This window comes from Pempheris klunzingeri, chromosome 18 (genome assembly GCF_042242105.1).
Source record: "Pempheris klunzingeri isolate RE-2024b chromosome 18, fPemKlu1.hap1, whole genome shotgun sequence".
NCBI lineage: Eukaryota > Metazoa > Chordata > Actinopteri > Acropomatiformes > Pempheridae > Pempheris > Pempheris klunzingeri.
Window position 1 is genome coordinate 10,828,943 of NC_092029.1, and position 21,865 is coordinate 10,850,807.

At 41.1% G+C, this 21,865-nt stretch overlaps 4 protein-coding genes across 5 annotated transcripts in view; 1 reads left to right on the forward strand and 3 right to left on the reverse strand.

Annotated features, from left to right (window-relative positions):
* The window catches only part of LOC139218319 (uncharacterized), an 86,388-nt gene that overhangs the window by 4,951 nt on the left and 59,572 nt on the right, over positions 1–21,865 (forward strand). The gene's annotated exons all lie outside the window — the stretch shown is intronic.
* LOC139217501 (adenosine 5'-monophosphoramidase HINT3-like) lies at positions 1,581–3,420 on the reverse strand. Its single transcript, XM_070848814.1, has 5 exons — positions 3,330–3,420; positions 3,137–3,254; positions 2,345–2,414; positions 2,088–2,214; positions 1,581–1,730 (listed from the first exon to the last, which is right to left on the reverse strand). The coding sequence occupies exons 1-5, from the start codon at positions 3,414–3,416 to the stop codon at positions 1,683–1,685; spliced, it is 450 nt and encodes a 149-aa protein (XP_070704915.1). The 5' UTR covers positions 3,417–3,420; the 3' UTR covers positions 1,581–1,682.
* LOC139217500 (adenosine 5'-monophosphoramidase HINT3-like) lies at positions 4,148–6,555 on the reverse strand. The gene is made up of 5 exons (XM_070848813.1): positions 6,446–6,555; positions 5,655–5,772; positions 5,396–5,465; positions 4,767–4,893; positions 4,148–4,623 (listed from the first exon to the last, which is right to left on the reverse strand). The coding sequence occupies exons 1-5, from the start codon at positions 6,545–6,547 to the stop codon at positions 4,555–4,557; spliced, it is 486 nt and encodes a 161-aa protein (XP_070704914.1). The 5' UTR covers positions 6,548–6,555; the 3' UTR covers positions 4,148–4,554.
* Positions 7,284–21,741, reverse strand: ncoa7b (nuclear receptor coactivator 7b). Of its 2 annotated transcripts, none has more exons than XM_070849489.1 (17): positions 21,687–21,741; positions 20,557–20,738; positions 16,202–16,359; positions 14,442–14,512; positions 14,203–14,310; positions 14,020–14,121; positions 13,351–13,467; positions 12,909–13,093; positions 12,293–12,414; positions 11,144–11,737; positions 10,798–10,969; positions 10,525–10,672; positions 10,171–10,299; positions 9,887–10,039; positions 9,311–9,406; positions 9,155–9,228; positions 7,284–9,072 (listed from the first exon to the last, which is right to left on the reverse strand). In XM_070849489.1, the coding sequence occupies exons 2-17, from the start codon at positions 20,592–20,594 to the stop codon at positions 8,937–8,939; spliced, it is 2,403 nt and encodes an 800-aa protein (XP_070705590.1). In that variant the 5' UTR covers positions 20,595–20,738; positions 21,687–21,741; the 3' UTR covers positions 7,284–8,936. The 2 variants fall into 2 exon arrangements, with proteins under 2 accessions (XP_070705590.1, XP_070705589.1); XM_070849488.1 differs by having other exon boundaries at positions 12,293–12,447.

Sequence of the window (21,865 nt, forward strand, 5' to 3'; positions counted from 1 at the left end):
GGAGCTGTAAAAGTAATGGTTAATGTATTCTATGTGCATGTGTGAGACATATATCTATATAAACTAAACCAACACAAGTTCCTCTGAACTAAGAGGCTTGTAAAGTGAACTTGGGTTGTCAAAGGAAACTGATTTTCTCGTTAACTTTACGCAATTTCTTTAAAATTGAGTAGTAAAACTCCATATGATGAGAAAAATGCTCCCTTTATTACAGTTTTATGGCTTGAATACCAGCACAGGGAGGTTGAGGAAGACTTGGTTGGTAAATTATATCATGATCATGTTTCCTCCTGTATTATTCTTAAATTAGTTTAAAAAAAAGTTTTAAAAAAAGGATCAGGAGCTTGTTGGCCCTGCTTCCAGCACCTCCATTAAATAAAACTATTAAAGTTACACTACTGACATCAAGTGGCTCACAGGCAGTGATGCATCTTCAGTCACGGTGAATTGATGGCTTTGTTTTTTAACAGTAACACAGCACTTTATTTAAGAAAAGGCCAAATAATGTAAACCTGATTGTTTTAACCTAAGAGTTTAGTTATTTGACCTGATTATGGAGCTTGATAAAAATTTGAGGAATCACCAAAGTGTTTATAATTCATCCTGAGGGGAAATTAAGGTTTGTACAAAATTTAATGGCAATCCATCCAGTAATTGTCAAGATACTTTACTCAGAACCACAAATATATACACAAAGAATAAACAAACAGTGTAGATGCTTCAGTTTTGCTTCTGAAATCATTCACAACAACAACCAACACATTTGCATTATTACACTATAAAATATGATGTTCAACATAATGATATTCATGTAACTGGCTTATTTAAAAAAAATGAAAAGTAAGAATAATTGGTTTAATGAAAAGTGACCTAAACCAACATCATATCGAGGAGCCCAATTAGGACCCACTGTCTCCTGTGATCATTAAAGTAAACAGAAATACTGAAGAGGTATCATACACAGCTGCACACACTCAAGCCTGTGTTTGTGATAGATAGACAGCTGTGGTTTATTGATCCCACATTGGGGAATTGTGTAAGAAGGAGAATGGACCGATCAACCCTCGAGACCATTATCTGGAGCTTCTGCAGATTATTTATCAATATTATGTACATATATAACATCATATTGATGTTAAAGGAAAGATTGCACAGGGGGTTATGACCCAAAGTTATAAGCAGCCGTTTAGATTGATCCACCTCATCTTCACAAACAAACAAGTAAACATTAATGTGCAGAGTATACTTGACATTCCTGATAAACACTGACAAATTATAGCAAAAAAACGTGCAATTAAATAATTTCTTACGTGTGATTTTCAAACTTTCAAGTTAGTCTTCAAGGTTTGTAATTAAACAGCTAAAATCCTAAAAAAAAAATTATCCTAACAGCTGTAATTCTCCCATGTTCAATTACTCAACATGACATTCTTAGGAGGTTTGAACCTTTACAGCTTCCACCAATAATAATAAGAAAAAAAATAATAAGAAGAATACATATGAGTGTTTGTTCCACTTTTCTCCACATCAGCAAGTAGCTTGGAGGAATATAAATAATTTTATCTCTTTACCACACAAATGTTAAGTTAAATGGAAAACTGATTTAAAATTGCACACAGAGAGCAGAGTGACAATAAAAACCTGTGTCAACATAGAAGGAGGCTGTTGCACCTTCAGACTCTTCATTTGACTTCGCCACGAGTCCTCAGCTGAGAGAGCACTTTGTCTGCCTGCAACAGAGCAGAACAAGGAAGAGGAAGATGACCCATAAATGACATTTATACATTAAAAGAAATACGTAGCATTTGTACGGTGTACATAGCAGATATACAGGACATAAATAAAAATAAAGTAGAACATTTTGTTTTAATCCAAATGTTTAAATGTATTAACGCCTTTTTAGTACTATTTATGCAACTGCAAAATTCACCAAAAGGAAAATGTTATTGATCGATTTATGTGATTTACGTTATTCTTGTAATGAATAATAAATAATTAAACACTCATGGTACACTGTGAAAATCAAATATGGGATTATTTTCTCTAGCAGTCTCCGGTCTCCACCGATCAATGACAGTATCACTCACTGTGATGAACCAGTGAGACTGGGGCCCGTAGTGAAGCTGCGACCTGAAGGTCATCATACTAGCGGGAGCCAGAGCGTGGAGGTGGAGGTGGGGAACAGAGGAGAACGGAGGGAGGTGGAACCCCATCCTGCATAGATTCAGTGAAAAACAAACTAACAAAGGTTTGCAAGGAAAAGATGAAATCAAAACCATCCAAGACGTATTAAAGATCTGTGGAACTAAGTCCATCCTATCTGACTCTCTGGTGAATGATTTACCTGACGTCACTGAGGTCACGGACTTTATTCTTCTCCAGTACACTCCTCCCCATCTCTACCATCCGCTCCACTGTTAACAAACAGATGGCATCAGTGTGCTCCAGTAGCACAGCCTGCAGTACACAGCAGCATATTTACAGTGTAAAATCAACAAAGCATCGTTTATCACTCATCTCATTGTCAGTCGGTCCATAAGGGAGAGACTCTCAGGTACACCTTCACTTTTCAGTGAGGATCTAAATGGCATGAAGGTCTTATATAAAATAACATTATAGTTTTGTTATGTTTTTGAAGAGAGGACGAGAGCATGAGAGTTCAGGTTCTTCCTGCTCCTCAGGACAGTTTACTCACTATGACATGCTACATATAATTATGACCTCTTCAGGGACAACGAATCGCTTTATATTGACAAAAATAAAGACAAATTCTGGCTTCACTGACAGGTACAAACCAGAAAACCAGATCCAGAATTAAGTTTAATAAACACAATATGAGAAGAATATATTATTATTATATATATATTAAAACTGTACACTATATCTGTTTTTTAATAAATAAACCACACAATGCTGCACGAACTGACAGAAAAATGTAGTAGGCAAATAAAATAATTACAGTATAAATGGAGCAGTGTCTTTAATTGTCAATGACAACAAAAGTCAGTTTCTACTTTTGAGTATACTGATTGTCAAACACTGTGACCTCTCCATGGAACCAATAAAGGCTGCTGGCTGATCTTTCTGTGTGAGTTACCAGCACTGCCGCCTGCTCCCACACCAGAGTCCCCCTCACCCAGAGGTGTGTGCTCCCCCTGCAGAGCTTTACAGCTGCTGATGTGCGTCCTGGGAATAACCAGATAATGATGTGCGGCGCCGGGCTTCATGTCACGAAAGCAAAGCAGCTCATCGTCCTGGACAGAGACACAGAGGAAGTGGAGTTTCCAGCTGCTGAACTTCTCGGACATGGATGAAGTCTCAATACTCACGCTGAGCAGGATCTCTGTGTCCATCTGGTTGTTCGCTATTTGGCAGAAAGGACAGTCGTCGCCCCCGGAGGCGCCCTGAGTCCCCATCGGCGTTGTTCAAGTGACTCACTTCATTGTGAGTTTACAGCTGAGTATCGATCATGTCTGGGCGTGTCTGTGATCAGGAGTCAGGCCAACCAGCCGATCACAGAGCTCATCGACCAGCTCCACCGCTGCCTTCACAACACCCAAGTAAATTAGTAATTCACATTACTCCTTCAGGGAGCCCATGTGCCCTCCATAACGTTAAGTATAAATTTGAGCTACTTGTACTTTATTTCCATTTGCTGCTACTTTATACTTCTAGCTGCAGCACTCAACTACAATTCAGAGGCAAATTGTACTTTTTACTACATTTATTTGATAATAAACTAAATTCTTATTATTATAGGGTAAGATAAGGCTTAATAAGGCTTAAACCTAAAAGTCAGTAAAATTAGCTCCAACATTACCAGCAGCAACATTAAAGTGATGAACACATGACTACATCTATTACAAATATATGCATCATATAATCTGATATCATATAATCCGATAATATGAAATACATGTTTCTGCAATAGGCCACTGCATGATAAGTACTTTTTTGTACATTAAATAAAGTTAGATTCTAATATACCTTTGTATTTTTAATCAAGTAAAATTTGACTCTTTATTATTACAGTTGTTGATGATATGAATACATACTTTAATAAATGTGTGTTTAATCCATGTATCGCAAACTCACTGGTACAGACAAAACAACAATTTGAGGTATTTTTACTTTATTTCCATTTGCTGATACTTTATACTTCTAGCTGCAGCACTCAACTACAATTCAGAGGCAAATATTGTACTTTTAGGCAGGTAGTAAAGCAATAAACAGAAATTCCCCTCAATCCCAAAAGGACAAGTTGTCATGATGCACGCAAATGCACACAATTCTGCACAAAAACAATTCATGTTACTGACCATAAAAATAAATAAAAAATAATTCATTTCATACTTTTCACACACAAACACCTAAAAACAATATATACAACTGTTCATAAGTGCATTTAGATATCCACAGTGTTTAAATATGCACATACTGTATCTGTGTACAACACAATGATACAGGACTGCATGCTACAATTAGTCTTGCACAGTTTGAGTGTTCTTGTAACATCATCATCTTCATGTGGCTCAGGGAGACACATAAAGCTTCTTACTTTAATACACTATAATACTTGTCTTGTGGGTGAGCATTCTTCAGACGCTTCAGTAGATATTCTTCCTGCAAAAAGAAAATCATTCATTTAGACAGGAGCAGAGAAAAGACATTAAAATAGTCAAGATCAAAGGAGGAAGTCACATTTGTCTGTTGATTTCATTCATCGTGATTTTATTCAGGAGGGAATTTCTAGTCCTGATACTCACAGTCACAAAATTTGTGGTCTCTGGGATGAACTTATACTGTATGTGCTCTGAGATTTGGCTGGCGGGGGCGAGCACATGGAGGTGGAGGTGATCAACTGAGGTGTAGGGAGGTTGGTGGAACCCCAGGCTGCAGAGGAAAATACATCAGTGCTGTGATCAGTACAAAGACAGGTAAGTCTAAGGACAGTTTTATAGTTGCTGGACTATTTTTTGGCTATGAGTGGTTGCCAGGCAACCATTGGAGACTCCAGGAAGTTGCTGCACCTTGCAGAGACACAAGACAAATAACCCATAAAACTACAATTTTACACTTCGTATGAATTGAATGAGATGTAATGTAACTTTGGACAGAACCTGGCAAGCTGCCTCCTCCTATTTCTACTCTTTGTGCTAAGCTAAGCTAACTGGCTCCTCTCTGTAGCTTCATATTTAACGTACAGACATGATGAGAGTGGTATCCTTCTTCTCATCATCTGACTCTCTCCCAGAAAACTCAAAGGCATGTTTCCCAAAATGTCAAACTATTCCTTTAAACCTACTGTTTTGTTGAAGGTCAAGAAGCACACACACACACTCACACACACACACACACACACACACACACACACACGCTACCTGTCTTCATCTACCTTATGTCCTTATTGTCAGTGATCCCTTGGTCACGTAGCACAGCTTTCCCCATTTCAGCCATCCGTTTAACTGTTGGAGACACGACTCAGTTATTTCTCTGTAAAGACCCGACAACATTGAAATAAACACTGTTCACTTACGGGTAGCATGGGTTTAAATATCACCTGATTAAACTGAAGCAGATGAAGAAGGAAGACTAATAGTGGTGTTTGCAGTACTTTTACCAACAGTAGATGGTACTGATCCAGTGTAACTAACCAAGGCCGATGTGTCCCCGGTGCAGTGAGAGGCAGCTGTGTATGTGCTCCATGGGTACCACCAGGTAATGGTGAGGAGCAGCAGGGTAAATGTCTCTGAAACACACCAGCTCATTGTTCTGTTGGAGGGGATGAAACACACACACACACACATACATTTACATGTAGATCTGTGAATTGGTGGTCATTGTTATTGATCTGTATCAGGTGAGTGTGTTTGGAAGTGGTGTGTATATTGTTACTGTTCATGCTGATGGACCTTGAGAGTGTGTATAATCACATAGAGCACACCATGATTTGTACTGCAACCGAGAACAAGTTATGTTCTCAACTTTATCATGATCTTCTATTTGAAAATGTTGGTTTGATTACTTCTTTGTCAAAGTAAATAAAATATAGAACATAACAATGTGTGTAAGGGTGATACAGGAGCATTATCCAGCTTATTGCACAGCTTCGTACTAAAGAAATCAATCATTTGACACAAAATATTAATCTAAACATAATTTTGTCAGAATTGTATCCATGGCAACAGTCTATTAAATGGAAATAAAGGACAGCACAATTCTGTAACTGACCAATCAGAATCGAGTATTTACATGTGTTCAAAAGTTTGTATTCAATATATGAATCTTTTTAGCCCATGAAAACTAAACCCGAAACACTTGAGCCGCATTCACTTCTGATGAAGAACTAATTCAATTGTGTTTCTCTTTTCTAATAGGAAGTCAAATAAGACTAGCTAGATTCCTCCCCCTAACCGGTTGACCTTTATTTAAAAGTATCTCTTACCTTTTTAATGACCTCCGTTTCTTTGTCCAGATCGTTGGCTATCAAACAGAAAATACAGTTTTCAACCATCTTGCTACTCGAGTCTGAGCTATTCCCCTGCATGTTTCCCATTTGTTCATCTTGTGTTATTTTCTCTTCCTGAAATCGCCGGCCGCAAATATGCTGAAGATCGTCTATGTTAAGAGGATGGATCACTCTATAGTTTTCTAAAAACTTTTCCTCCAAATCCCAGATAATCCGCGCTATGCATCTCTACCTGTAGATGCATTCGCCTGAAAACTCATTGAGGTTATAATTTAATGACAGAAAATGAACATTAAACTACGCAGAGAAACACCATGTTCTCCTCTTGCGGATAGTTTAATGTATTTGTGGTAAATGACTATTAACGTGCTGTATATGTGCCTGAAAACAGAGGCTGAGTGAGACCTCTTTGTTCGTCTTCTTTGCAGATAGTCGGTTTAATTACTTCCTGTAATTTTTATTTAGATTGGTTTATTTGGACATGCGAGTCAACTCTAGTCCACCGAGTGATTCATCTGCGCAATCAGTGATCTTTGAGAGGATGATGACATCCCCTTTTTACATCCATGGTCTCACTGTAACCTGATGGCAGTGAATTAGCCCTTTGTTAGCTGCCCTACAATAATAGGACACCTTTTTATCTACTTTATTCTTCCAGTTATCTATTTATATCTATTTTTTAATCCTGAAACAGCAGTGAAGGCAAAAGGGAAAAGCAAGAATTTCATTGAGTGGTGAAACTTTTCATCTGAACATATGGCAAAAAAATTTATTGAATTGAATTGATAAACAACATGAGCCATTATCACATATGTATGTATTTAACATTTATTTAGGTTTAAATGTGGTTGCCATAACAACACAATAAATAGATCCTTAGTGATATCAGAGAACACAGCAGTTTTGGATTCACAAGAAATAATACTTGGGGAGCATTCACAGTTACAACACTGAACAGCTAAAGACGACAAAGCTCATTTTCACATGAAGCGATAACTGGCATTAGTGGATAATATGGCGGGTTATCATAACAGTGGTGTCGGACGATTGCGGTATTGCATATTCATGCAATGTTGGATACGCAGGATATAACTTTTCCATGTTAGTAGATCTGAATTTGTAGTTAGTGGCATACCAGAGTGCAAAAACAGACTATCCCTTTTTCCACCCATTGTGAAGTGACGCACAGGCTAACCTGTGGTTGGACAGGAAGCATCCCTCCTGCAGTGGTAATCAAACATTCAGTAACAATTTTACATTAAAAAAAAAAAGCTTAATTACCAAGGGCAACAACACAGCACGAACCGTCGATCAATCCTGTGGTGCAAAGTGCCGACATGTTAAACTTCTACTGGCTGTGACTGTGAACAACAGTGACCACAAATGAAAATCAGAGATATAAAATTAGGCAGTGTGCGATATGAATTCAATACTGATGGTCAAAACAGTCATTTCTAGTGCTTGCTGGGCCTAATCAGAAACAGAAATATTTAACACAACATTTCTATAAAAAGTACAATAAAAAAAAAACAATTGAGCATTATTTGTAAAAACAAAATGTAAAAATAAAAAAAATCTAAAATATTTTTATAAAATATGATGAGCACATAACAAATATCAAATTAATATAGAACGTATTTGGTCATTGCAAACATTTCCTGGCTTTACCGCTTTTTTGGATTGTACGGAGGGAGAAAACATTATGTGTAGTTATGAGGAAATGCAATGAGACATTCTCATTCAGTTGTTCTAAAATTCAAAATAAGACAACAAGGCGGCCTTCAGCGGAAGTGCAACACTTCCAGTGTAAACAATTAGAAATATTTTCTGCACTGAGAGTTAATTTAATGGCAGAGGATCCAAAAATCTCCCTGGAATCTCCACCTCCTAAATGTTTGAAATTCACTGTCATTAAAAAAAGGAAAGAAAAATAAAGTTCAAAACCTTCTCAGTACATAATCCTGTAGATTTCCAAACATACAAATTACATCAACCAATATTTCTGAACAAATTAACCTACAGAATCATGGGACACCTTGTTCTTTCACACACACTTAAAATCAGCTCTTTTCAGGAAAAACAGTAACATCAGCAGCCTTCATCCTCTCTCTCCTCATAAGCTTATGGTGGTAAGGCAGACTGCATGCTGGGAAAGCTGGAGATGGATGTCTAAGGCAGCAAATGAACCGGGAGCAACATTTTCCCCGGACTTCTGAAGGAAGGATGAACCAGACGTGAACTGGCCAACCTACCTGCAGATCAAACCCACCTCAAAAACAGAGCACAGAGGACTTTTCCTTCTGTTTTCAGTCAACGTGACGACTGCACGGGCTGCTTTCTGTCTCCTCTCCCAGAACATTTAGTGTCAGTGTGGGGCAGTGAGTCAGGGAGGAGGGTGGCGGGAGTCGGTGTTCGACGGGCTGAAGGAGCGGAGAGTGAACATAGAAGTAGTGGGAGGCAGGTGAGGCTACTCGAAGGTCCAGACCTCCAGACTGTGGATGTTGAAGTCCTGCTGAGTGGAGAGCGGCTGGTTGTTGAAGGTGGCGCATTTGGTGGTGGTGCCTCGGTACAGCTCAGCGTCCAGCCACAGACCCAGCTGCCCGCTGCAGGGGACGGGGGACAAAGAGTCAGAAAACGTGCACAAACAGGCTCCAAATTTGCTGCGTAGCTGGTAGACGAACTTACCCTCCTCCTCCCATCTGCAGAGAATCAGTGTTGCCCTTCACAAAGTAAGAATTCTCCCCCGTCCAGCGGTACACCTGAAAACAGAGAGCAAACCATGTCTGATGTTGCCGTTTGAGGAATTAAGTTAAAGCTTACTTAAACAAATGTAGTACGAACCTTGATCTCAGGACAGAAGCTGTAGAGGAACGTCTCTCCTGTGCCATAGCAGTGTTCGCTCACTCTGAAGGGATGAGTCGAGAACGCCCCAAATATCTAATAAATGTGTATATAATAGAGAGAAGAGTCAGATTCAATTAAAGGATGAAAAGATCAGATAAAACAGGTTTGAACTGTTTTAACTCTTAGTTAAAAACCCCATGTGAGTTTTTATGATTATAGGAAGTTTGTTTTTACTGGTGTATTTTTTGATACCACTGCAAGGAGTCGCCAAAATCAGAAGTTTTTAAAAATCACACACATAAAAGGCCATAACTGAACAAGTTGTTTAACACAAAAAAAAAAAAGAAAGTTCAGGACAGTCACACAGCGAGCTGTAGAGCTGCTGGTCACAGCTAAAACGTAGCTAATACAATAAGGGTCCAATAATATCGCCTCTTTTCATTTGTTTCTCTGCTGATAAAAAGCTGTTTGTGTATCGAGCCCACAGACCATCTGCTGATGATTGATGGTCGTTTTGTTTGACTCCCATTCACTTACTGTGTTATCGGCCAGTCATTTACAAACAGCCCCCACCTGGTTATCCATGTCTTTGACGACCAGCAGCACAGGACTGTCCACGTCTGCCAGGCTCCTGTACAGAGTCTTCAAGCTGGTGCCATGCTTCACAGTGCTGTAGGCCAGTCTCCAGGGGTAACCCTGCACCCGGGCCGGCAAGCGGCAGGCGAGCTGCGCGGCAGACAGATCATCAGATTGTAATTAGATGTACTGATCAGTATGTCGCATATTTCTTCCTAAAATCTGAGTCATTTTCTTGTCAGTAAGTGGCTCACTTAATGTGGTTTAAATGAAAAAGTTACCTTCTCTATGTGCGTGTCCTGCAGCAGATCACTGGTATCACTGAGCATGGGCAGCGCATCCACAGACTCTCCGTCCCCGTCACAGCTGCCGAAACTCTGCCTTCGCTTAGCCTCATCGATGGTGATGATCTTGGATCAAAATAAGTATATGAGCAAGAGAACATTGAAGAGATGTCAATGACACAAAGACCTCACCGCCTCTGCAAAACAGGGCATCAGTCATACATGGAGTGCAAAAACACGGCATCATTATTTATATCTGTATTAGAAATTAGAAACGCAACGTTATGGTGTTTATCCTGTGATGCAAACAGAGGGATGTGAGCGGGCTTCCTGCTTTGCTACTGAGCTCACCTCCCAGCTGCAAGATGCAGGGTCACTGAAGAAGTTGTCGATCATGTCCAGCTCATCTTTCTCCACCACGACAAAGCCCTGCTCTCGAGCCTCCTTCCCATACACGTCCGGAGACCACTGGACGAAAAATGCATACAGATTGTCCACCCTGGAACACACACCCACACAGAGTACAGTATGTAGTTTAACACCAGATTCCTTGTTTTTCAGATCAGTTCACGATGACGTACTGTATGTGTATTCATTAACGTAATGAGCTAGTCATCCTCTCACCTTTCTTGTGGCACAGCAAACCAGTACTCTGGCTGTTTCCCGCGGCCCCCAAATGAGTGCGCGGGACTAGAGGTCATCCCAGAGGCAAAGGACTTCCTCATTGGCTTTCCCACTTTGAAGCACAGGAACATAGGCGGGTTTTTACTCTTCTCTTCTGATGAGAACAGCATGTCTGTAGGGAATGGGATGAGAGTTTGGTTAGTTTAACGCTGTGGCTTAATTCCAAGATCTGAAGACGGTTTTGGGGACAGGGAGAGAACAGTTTCTGACTTTAATATGCAAGATGTACAATAACTACGATAACTATATCTACGCATTGTTTCGATGTCTATTTTATGATTCCTACCTTCTATTGGAGCCTGCATCCTCTCCAGCAGCCATGACTTCACTTCTGCCTCGTAGGTTTTCTTCCGTCTCTCCTCCTCACTGAGTTCAGCCCCACCTGCTGGTCTGTCTGGGCTTTGTCTCTTTGGACTCGAGCTCCCACAAACCTCTGAAGCCTCCTTCAGACTCAACTTCCTGTTTTGGTCCACCAGTGCGCCAGTCATTATATCATGCGGACCATTTAGCAGCTCTGTGGTCCCTTTAGGTTTTATGTCTTTGGTTTCAGTGACCTCTTGGCTCGTAGGTTTATCACCCTGTTTTTCAGTCTCTGAAGAGAATTGTATCGACTCTCCATCCTCGATGGAGCTGTTCTGAGCCACGCCCTCATCCTCTTCATCATCCAGCTTCCCTTTAGTTTGACCAAGCATCGACTTGTCCTGACAGTCTTCCTGGACTGGGCAGCTGGGTCCTAGTTCCTGTTGGTCCCTGCTGATGACGCTGGGCGTTTTGGAGGACGTCCCCTCCGCCTCTTCGGTGCTCCCGTTGACGGTTGGCTCCAACTCTGTGAATCCTTCGTCTGACGGAGACTTCTCTGTCTGCTCGCCCTCTGTGCTCCCTGGTATTAAGAAGACAGAACAGTTTTTTGTTTAACAGCGGGACATTTTATCAAGGCGTCTTTAGTATCAGCCAAGCAATCTGCAGATTTTGTTTTGAATAATCATTTGTTCAATACAGAAAATTGTAGAAAATGCCTGTTATAATTACCCTACAAATAGTCCAGAACTCATAGTTGCTCAGTTTAATATCATATCACTGAGAAAACCAAAAAATATTCAGATCTGAAAAGCTGGAACCAGTGAGTTTCTGGTATCTTTGATTACAAAATGACCTAAACAATGACTTGACTGTCAAAACAAATTGTTTCAGCTATGTTTAATAGTTAACTGTCCGTAAACTGATGTGTAAAGGAAATCGGATGATAGAGAGATAAACTTAATATTTGGTCACAGAGCTGAATTTGAAAATTCACAAGCCACTGACATTCATTAGGCGGAAACAACAAGAGCTTGTTGTGAATAGAAAAACAGGTAAAAGTAAAACATTTTAGAGTGATTTCATTCAGTGCTTCAGAGTGTGGCTCACAACACATGGGCGCTGGATGACATGTTACCAGTTTCTGAGAGGGTTGTTTCGATGTCGTCCAAGATGATCGGTCGCTTTGGATCCAGAGCTTCATAACGGCTGAAGGGGTTTAGATCCCGCTCTGATGGCAGTTGCTCCCACTCGCCAGGCCTGTACACAGGACACAAATCCTGGGGTAGGTCTCTGTGGGGCCACGGGGGATCACACATAACCAGAGGTGAGGATGAAAATGAAGAGGGGGAAAAAACAAAAAAAAGAAGGTCCAACAGAAATTATAAATGGTGAGAATGATACAAAACTTAAAAAACAAAACACATGTGATGAATCAATAATAGAAATATTTATGAAAAACAGAATTAAAATGAAAAATTTGCAAAACTAGAACTGGGATCTGAGAGCTTTTTAACTCCGAACTAGACAAGATATACAAACAAAAGGTACTTAAACATTAAACAGAGATGTGATAAAGAAGAAAATATGAAAAGTGCTGGAAATCAAAAGAGCTTTGTACAGTTTTACTTTCGACAAAAGCAAGAATAGGAACTGGAAGGAGAAACAAGAAATGAGGAATCACAGCTGAGGACTGGAAGGAGAACCGTTAGAAAAGAGTGAAATGAGGAAAGCGAACTCTTAGGGGCTCTTACGATGGCAGAGCATCCTTGAGCTTCATGCGTGACACGTCGTCGTACAGCGCCACAGAAACCACCTCCTCCATGGGGCAGATCAGGCCGTACTCCTCGCAGCCGTGCTCGATCACCAGCGGGTCCGACTTGTGGGGGTCAAACATGATGTTGTTGGGTGTCACAATCAGCACGCCTCCCACCACTCCCTGCAACGGCAAAATAACACACTGAGGAGGGGGTAACAACAGTACAGCTACGCCACAATCACCAATCATCTGGGGAAAAAAATCTATCAATTAATATTTAATTACTATAATCAATATTTCTGCTAGTAAATGACTGAAACCATAAATCGATTACTAGTATTGCCACTGATTAATTTGCTGATTCACTAAGAAATTAGGTGTTTCAGCATTGATTGTGATAAGTCCCTTATTATCATCCTACTCTCTAGGCTTCTTACCATGCCATCAGTGAAGTATTTGCAGCTCATCTTGATGAATTTAACCGTCGCCGGGCTCTCGTCCTCTGAGTTTGGTGAGAGCTCACGCCGGATGGACTTGGAGTTTGAAACGTCATCCTAAAACCACAGATCAGAGGCCTGAATGTTATGCTTTTATTTAGTAATATCACCATGTGGTGTCTGTTTTCTTTGACTTTAGGCCACCAGGGACCCACATTTGTTAAGCACTTTTTAAAATAACGCAGTGTCCAAAAGTAACCTCCACTGCAAAAATCGTTTACGCATGCAGAGAAAACTGCTCACTCATACTATAGATAAAACTCGTACTAAGATACTTTGTAGAACCAGAGCCATAGTTTGCCTTAAACATGATTGTCTCACATACAGTTGTTGTTGATGGACAATTTTGGAAAAAGATTGAACTCATTCAAAGACTGCCTCGTCATATCATTAAATTAACCAATGTGTGGAATGTGGACGCCCATTTTACTTGGTGTTTTAACAGACACTGAAGTAAAATATACTTGATACAATTACCCCAAATCAAACAAACACTAAGATAAAAGGTGGATTTACCTGTAACCTATGTCTTTTACATAATTTAGTGCTTTTTTTGGTAGATTCATAGTCAAGATTTGGATAGAAATCTGGGAGTCTGCTTTTACTCACATGCGATGCGCTCTCTGACATGCCATTTGTGAAGGAGGGATCGGAGGAACTCTGAGACTTCAGGTCAGTCTGTGACTGGCTCACGTCAGGGACAAACAGCTTCTGCAATAATGACGATGGACAACCTACGGTCAGCCAGCCAGAGGAAAAACGAGGGGGCTGAGGAAGTGCCGAGGTTCTCACCTGACCCGGGTAGACGCTGCGAGAAAAGAGCTTGTTCAGCTGGACCAGCTTGTTTGGGGTGACGTTGAACTTGAGTGCGATGCTGCTGAGGGAGTCATTAGGTCCCACCTGTGACAAGAGATGAACTCATTCAGACATTTTCTAAAAAAGGAACAGGGTCAAAAAACTACATGATGCAAGCTGCAACCTTTCTGCTAATAAGCCAGTATATTACTTTAATGTTATTGCCATTTACTCACAGTGAACTCCACTGTCCCTGGTGGCCGCCTCTTCTCCCTCTTAACCTGATTCTTACTTTGACAGCCATCATCTAAAAGGGAAAGAGAAAAGGAGAAGGGGATTTTGCAGACTGAGGACAACAACAAACTGGAAAAAATCTCATAAGAAAAAAACACAATTACCCTTGTAAGAAACAGTATATGGTTTCATGTTGTCCATCTCATAATTTATATGTTGCTATTGACATATATTTCAAATAATCCAGTGATTCTAAGTTCCTACAATTAACAGTAAAAACAAAAACAGTGTGCGGTTCCCTTTTGAAACGACACCGGTGTTCGTTTGTCCTGTCACGTTATCCAGCCTTACAACACTGTCTCACACACGCTGAAGCAGTTATCATAAAAGACACAAACAATCTGACCCTTGTTGTAGTAAAGTTCCACAGTCAGCACTTTCTTCTTCAGGAACACAGAAGCTATTAGCGTACCACTCCCTGGCCGTGTAATTACACTGCTGCCGCTGGCTCCTCCATGGAAACAGAGGGCATGACTAAGCAGCAGACGGGCAGACTCCGGCTGCGCCTGCTCTTCACTGTGCCGAGCTATAAAGGCGAGGGCGCTGCCACTTTTGTGAAAACTGCTTATTCATTGAATTCATACTGCGCTGTGACAAGTGGTTTGCTACCAAGCATCGCCGGTTATAGAGTTTCATCTTAAAAGTCATGCGAAACCTGAAAGCATCGATTAAACCCACACATGAGTCTGAGCTGTGGTCATAATGAGATTACTGTTGGGCAAATGTGAAGCTATAGATATGTTCTGACAATGATTTTACACTGACACTGGTCCATAACAAAGAATTTCTTTTAGTCATTCACAATCTACACACTATGTTTAACAGCCCACTGACACAATTCAATTGATATCAAATTATTATTATCATTAGCTTATTTCAGCCATTTTATCTTATGTTTGAAAAAATCCTAACCCTCAAAAAAGTCTTTATATTGATGGCAAAGATGCCAACATCCTATTCATGATAATATTTCTATTGTGTTTTAATGTTGGTGCTCAAACTTGTGCGAACACGTCAACGTTAATGTCATCATCAACTGTAAAACAGCACAGGAAAAAGGTTATGCAACTTCCTGTTTGAAGCCACAGAGATCGTTTCCAGTGCGGAGGAGCCTTGTGCTGCAGATCAGGCAGGCAGGAAAATCACTTCAGATAGCAGAGCAGGGGAATAAAATCAATGTGGACAGTAATACAAATGCCACTATGGTGGCATATAGCTTCTCTAAAAATGGAAAAACACATTTTGCTAAGATGACAAAGCCTGAATAGTATTGTAGTAGTGGGCATGTTTGATTTTGCCCTGATTTCTTTCTGCTGTGAATGGAGCCACAACACCAAGGTCTATAATTGCCATAATGGTGTATCATGACTACACAGGTTCAAACTGTAGATGCCTGCATTCATTAGTTTCAGACCCCAATAATCAGATTATTAACGAATAGAACTGGCACCCCAAGCACAGCGGCCACAGTTCTCCAGGTGTTCATATATTCTACATAGCTACAACATTATACACCTACAGTGTAAATACAGCAAAATTTGACTGGAGACGTATAAATCAACCTTTTAGTATACTGATAACACCAAACAAGCAGTTTGAAGTTTCATAGTAGGCTCTTACATCTCGGAGTGCTATTTATTCAAATAATTCCTCTATAAGACAGCGAGCTATCAAAGTGCACACTCTTCCTGTGAGGTCGTACCTGAGCCTGCAGGTGGCTTTGCCGTTATTCTCTGTGGGTCCGTCTTCCTGTTGGGGTCGCTGTCATTTGGGACGTCTGGACAGGAGATGATCGCCGGGCTCTGCTCATTCACACTCTTCTCCGACTGGCTCGGCTTGAGCTGCCTCCGCCTCTTCAGCCTGATGGGATGCCAGAGGAGACGGACATGTTCGCTCAACGAGGAAAATACAGAAATCACAGCTTTCTGATCACTTAAGTGAGAATCATGGGCTGGGATTAATGTTTGGACAAACATGTGTGCAGGCACATATACCTAAACGATTTGAATGCTGTAGGTAATGACTTTTCATTCATTTTCACAGTGTTGCAGATGAGTCCCACAGACTACAATGAAGGATTTAACATAATGAAGGAATTGCCAATTATGATACATGGCTCAACATTGACAGCTTTTTTCTCTGTGGCTTTCTTCTAAACTTCTGCAAGTTATAACATAAAAATATGGAGGTGAACTTCCTCTGAACCGATCTTCCATGCCCCTTAGAAATAAAACCTCCCAAATCTAAACACTGCTATAACAGCAGGTGGAGCGGATCGGCAACACAACGTGTTGTTTCATGTCCACTTTAAAAGCAGAGGAGCCTTAGATGTGTTTAAACATCAGGTTAAGAAGGGTAAGAACTGCGTCATTAACCCCTCTTTGTTTCTATGTGGCGATCTACAGAGTCCTCCACAGCCCCCATTAACTCCCTCCTCATAAGCTTTTCGAATCCCTTCATAGCCGGTGAAGTGAAGTCGAGCCACAGGTCTATATGCCCTTAGGGGATTTGATCTAAGCCGCTGGCACCAACTGTTTGACTAAGGAATACTTCAACATGAGATGGAAAATAAAACCTAACTTCCTTTACAACTCTTCATTTGAGGCAGACATAGTGTTGCCTGGCTGTGGCGTGGGTGAAGATTGTTCTTTAAAAAGCATTAGCAGATAAAAACTATCAACATTAACAGCTCAACGCCTCCTTTAAAACCATCCAGTTTTATAATTCTATTCCAGGTGCTGCTATTGTGCTCAAAGTTGTTGTACTGATCTTTAACTTTTTTCTTTTTACTTTGCTGTGTCAGACATATTTTCCTCTTAGACTTTCCCCGTTTAATCATTGATAGGCGAGAGAACTATGTAATGGCATCTCCAGACCCAGTTGGGGTTCATGTGCAGTGGCATCACCGCTTAGTGTTGCACTTAAGGTTTTCGGTGGGGCTCATAGAAGGTGCATTATCCTTAAGTGTGGAGTGTGTGTATGTTACAAAAAGATAAGAGCAAATTGATTTATCAGGAGCTTTTAGTGATAGGGCAGCGTGGCCCTGCATAGCTCCAGGCAAAGGCAGAATGAAAGAAAAGCAAAAAGAAAAGCGTTTTAAGTGTTCACGCGCCTTAATGGAAAGGCAAGAGTGGGTCGATAAGGCTGCAGACAGACGGAGTTCAGGCCTCTCCCACAGCCTCAGGTCACTCTCTCACTTAAACTGACGCAGCACACATCTGGCAGTGAGCTCAAGACTTTTCTCAACAGCACAGTCTGCTTCACACAGTGTCTAATTCACTCTCAGACCTCCATCTTACTGAAGATCCCTTTCCTCCGTCTCCTTAAACCTTCATTTTGTAACCAGCGTATCCACTGACAGACATGACAGACAAAGAACAATACTGTAGGTAACAAGATGAATGAAAATACAAATTAATTAGTTAAGTGGGTGCGATTTTAATGTTGTAACTCTGTGACGTCTAAGTGCAAACAGTGTTGACAGGATGCATTTCATGGAGGAGCAGATGTTGCCGGGTTCATGGTTCATGACGGACACTGAGCAGTGTGTTTCTAACCCCAAAAGATATACTTGACGGCCACAAAGCATAATGTGGGTCTCATCAGGCCGTGGGCCCGCTTTGCTTCACAGTGCGCCACATATCTCCTGACAAACACCCGCCAGGATGTCGTGGGTGTTTTCTCAACAGCCATTAAGCTGCGACTGGTGAAATCACCAAGGCGACCGGTAACTCATGTGCAGCGTCTCTCCAAATCAGCCGTGGAGCTCTGTAGCTCCTTCACAGTTGCCATGAGCCTCATTCACTAGGTGACTTTGTCATATTTCCATTTTTATGCCATTAACTTCTCAGTAACCTTGTAGCAGATTTGTTTGTTTTTCCAGGAAATTGACAAACCTACTTGTCACACTGTTATTTGATCTTTGTTTAAATCATTTTGTGATTTTCTTGAAATGCTGTATATTGTCATATGTCAGGTTAATGGAGTGAATACTTGTTTTCGTGTTTTGTATTTTGACTTCATTTGAATCCGTCTAATGACACAGTTTATGATACAGTTTCACTGTTGTAAAACAATAAAGCATGAAAAAGTCGATGAGGAGCCAATATTAACTGGCACCGTACAATGCGTATGCTCCAGTCCACAGTGGCCTTTGCTCTATTTGTCAGGAAGCGAGGCAGCATATGGTGCAACTAGCAGCACAGCTACATGTTACAGCAGCGGCTGTGTTGGGAGATAAGGCTGATTTTTCTTCCTGACATTTTCACTCTCTATCCGCACAGAAACAGCATGGCTATTGGTCTTTACAGTAGTGAAGGTCTGCATGAGTCTGATGTATTCACCTTAGACCTTTCCACTGTTGCTCTGCTGCTCACTCCCACAGGTTTGCACACTCCCTTTGCAGGAAAACACCACCTCTAACTAAGCTCACCCCGTGAAGATTAAATGCACTGCCAACCTAATAATTACAGATTGACTGAAATGTGACGCCATTTCAAAATAATTTCCCTTCTTGATGTAATATTTCCAACATAAGACTACCAAACCATTAAAAGAAGACAAACTGTAGGCATATTAAAACAGGATAAAGGCCATCAGGCTACACTGCACTACCTCACACATTCATCACAAGTCCACACTCGACAGCACACTCATCACACGACTACTGCTAATCCATAATTAACTCATTTATCCGGTTTTGGGTAGAAATGATGGTTTTATCTAGAGGACTTAATTTTCACATGCAAATTTAACTTTCAGCAATTTTCTAACTGTGTTTAGACATAAAACATGTTGTGTTTCTCACCCTATGATATGCTATTTATATAGAATAGACCAGGCGTGGATGGGATAATTGAAGCAGAACAAGAACGTGTGTTCAGGCTTCTTAGACACATTCAAGCCACATCACACAGTAGTTCACCCCTTAATCGTGTTAATCCACTGCCATTATTCACTTAGCTCTCTAAAACACCTTTGATAACACATCTCATCTGAGCAGACGTCAGAAAGAAAGGGTCGATCTTTGTTCAGGACCTGCTGACTGCTTGTCAATCTGTGCACCGTAGCTGTGACAAACCTCTTTCCACACATTATCCTGCTATCATGTTTCACAATGCTGCCGAAATCCAATTTTAAAGTCAACATCACCCCAGTGGGCCAATTCTTGCGAGAACTCTGACGCATGACTCAGATAATACGGGGCTGCATAGAGCTGGGTGCAGCTCAGAGGCAGGAGACTTAACAGTGCTGATCCAAGACTCAAAAAAGGTGGGAATGACAGCAGAATGTCAAGGTACAAATAAACATGCAGCACAAGTGGAAAAAACACAGTGTCACTTCTTTATTTATCTTTATCTTTATTTATCTGTTTGGGTAACTCGCCCATTAAACCGGATCATTCACTGAACTTCATGGTAACTCGAGAGTCATTTTAGATTCTAATATATTTCAAAAATCACTTTGGGAGTAATCCTGAGACTACAAGGGCTCTGTAACATTATTGTAGACAAAAAATGGTATCATGATTCACAAAATTAATTAAAATGAAAGGGTCTCTGAGCAGCTATAATGTCTGAGATAATGTCAGAATTCTTTTGTTTCCGTTCTGTTTCTCTATGTTGAAATTCAACTATTGCCATTCCTGTGAACTATGCGTACGTGACATCCAATGCATGTCTGTGGGTCCATCCTGGAATAGGAATCCCTCCTCTGTTTCATCGATTAAAAAGCCTTTTATGGTAGTTTTTAGTACTACAACTACTAATCGAGGGTTTAAGGATAAAGGGTGTGGCATGTTGTACAGACTGTGAAACATTCTGAGGCAATTTTGTGATCATTGATTTGGGGATAAAATTGACTCAACTAGCCCCTCGAGGTTACTTAAAAAGGAAAAAATACAAATCACAATATCTATCAGACTAATATCGAATTAGACTAGAGACATGAAAACATGCAGATTAATGGGAACTAAATGTTAGACCTTAACATCAGTTTTGCTGCAGGAAGTAAAACACTGTCATAAAATGCAAAACAAACACAAACAGGGGGCCTTACCTGGCAAAATATCCCGGCTTCCTGTCTCTCTTTTCCATCAGGTCAGGCTCCTAAATCTGTATGCAGTCAAGCACATCCATACAAACATCCACCCTTACACCCCCACTCAGTGTGCCCAATCCAGCAGGCACAACTTTGGGAAGATCACCTGTCACACGGCGCTCTCACACTTCTCTCTTGTCCTGCAGAGGAAATAAGTGGGCGGATTAGTAGGCTCACAGGGTGCCTCCTCACTCAGCAACACTCACTGGGATGCAAAAGCCCCAATAACTGATGGTGAAGCCTCATCAGTTTAAGTGGAGGGCGATGAAAGCATCCTATAATAAGCATGTCAGGCCACTGAGCTGACAATGGCTGACCAACAGGAAGGAAAACACATCCCTCTGCTGTGGAGGAAAGACACATCTGCTGCTAGTTAATGATCCCACTGTGAACATGTGTTTAATTATGTAATTATGCTTCATCACGAGTGTCTATTCTTAGCTGCTCCAGTTTAGGAATCCAGTTGATGTAAACATTTTGACTATCATGGCTACACTAACAGCTAGCTGTAACATCACAGGATGAAGCGTCAGTGGACGCATGTGGCACACCCTGAAGAGCAGAGATGAGGCACCTGAAGTTGATCCACGTGTAGCCTAAAAGTGTTACATAACAGGTGAATGGCTAACTACAGAGGAAAAACCAAATCTGAAGCAACGCTACCCCACCTAACCTCGCCAGAGTCTCCAGTGTGCAGCAGCCTGCTCACTGCTCATTAATCCGTGAGCCGAAGCAGCTTTCAGCCTCTTCTTGAGGTGCAGCGGTAACAAAAGGCAGATATCCGGCTGGGCTAATGTTACAGCCGCCTGTGCCACCTCCAGGTCTGAGCAAACACCGCGAACCAGTCCTCCAGCTGACCGAACAGCTGATGCTAACTGTGCTAGCTAGCCACTTTGTTTACAGGACAATAGCAACCTGGCGGAGACGGTAAGGATGTTTTCTTCGGTCCAGCCGCTAGCCCCTTCTCTTAAAATAAGGCATCCCTGCTCGTGCAATATAGCCTGATGCTAAGACCGAAGACCGAAGTGCAACGACGCACTTAACGCTGAATTTGACACAAAAACAGATAGCTAAGATTACCCACATACCTTGCGTGCATCCTCAAACAGCTAATGTTAAAATCAAAATGAAGCCTCCCTTCACTACGCCCTCTGGTGTCATGTGCACGGTAAAAACTAAAATGAGCTGACCGCCAGATTGTCTTCAATATTAGCTAATGCTAGCTAGCTAGTCTCCTGCTAACATTGACGGTAAATTAGTTTTAGCC

Coding starts and splice junctions, on each gene's coding strand:
- LOC139217501 (XM_070848814.1), bottom strand. CDS start 3,416: ATGGGGACTCAGGGCGCCTCCGGGGGCGACGACTGTCCTTTCTGCCAA. Junction 3,255..3,329: donor ACACAGAGATCCTGCTCAGC/GTGAGTATTGAG, acceptor GTCTCTGTCCAG/GACGATGAGCTGCTTTGCTT. Junction 2,215..2,344: donor CGTGACCTCAGTGACGTCAG/GTAAATCATTCA, acceptor GAATCTATGCAG/GATGGGGTTCCACCTCCCTC.
- ncoa7b (XM_070849488.1), bottom strand. CDS start 20,594: ATGGAAAAGAGAGACAGGAAGCCGGGATATTTTGCCAG. Junction 14,122..14,202: donor GCAGCGTCTACCCGGGTCAG/GTGAGAACCTCG, acceptor TCATTATTGCAG/AAGCTGTTTGTCCCTGACGT. Junction 13,468..14,019: donor TGTCAGAGAGCGCATCGCAT/GTGAGTAAAAGC, acceptor CTGTGGTTTTAG/GATGACGTTTCAAACTCCAA.
- LOC139217500 (XM_070848813.1), bottom strand. CDS start 6,547: ATGCAGGGGAATAGCTCAGACTCGAGTAGCAAGATGGTTGAAAACTGT. Junction 5,466..5,654: donor CCGGGGACACATCGGCCTTG/GTTAGTTACACT, acceptor TGTCTCCAACAG/TTAAACGGATGGCTGAAATG. Junction 4,894..5,395: donor ACTGACAATAAGGACATAAG/GTAGATGAAGAC, acceptor TTTCCTCTGCAG/CCTGGGGTTCCACCAACCTC.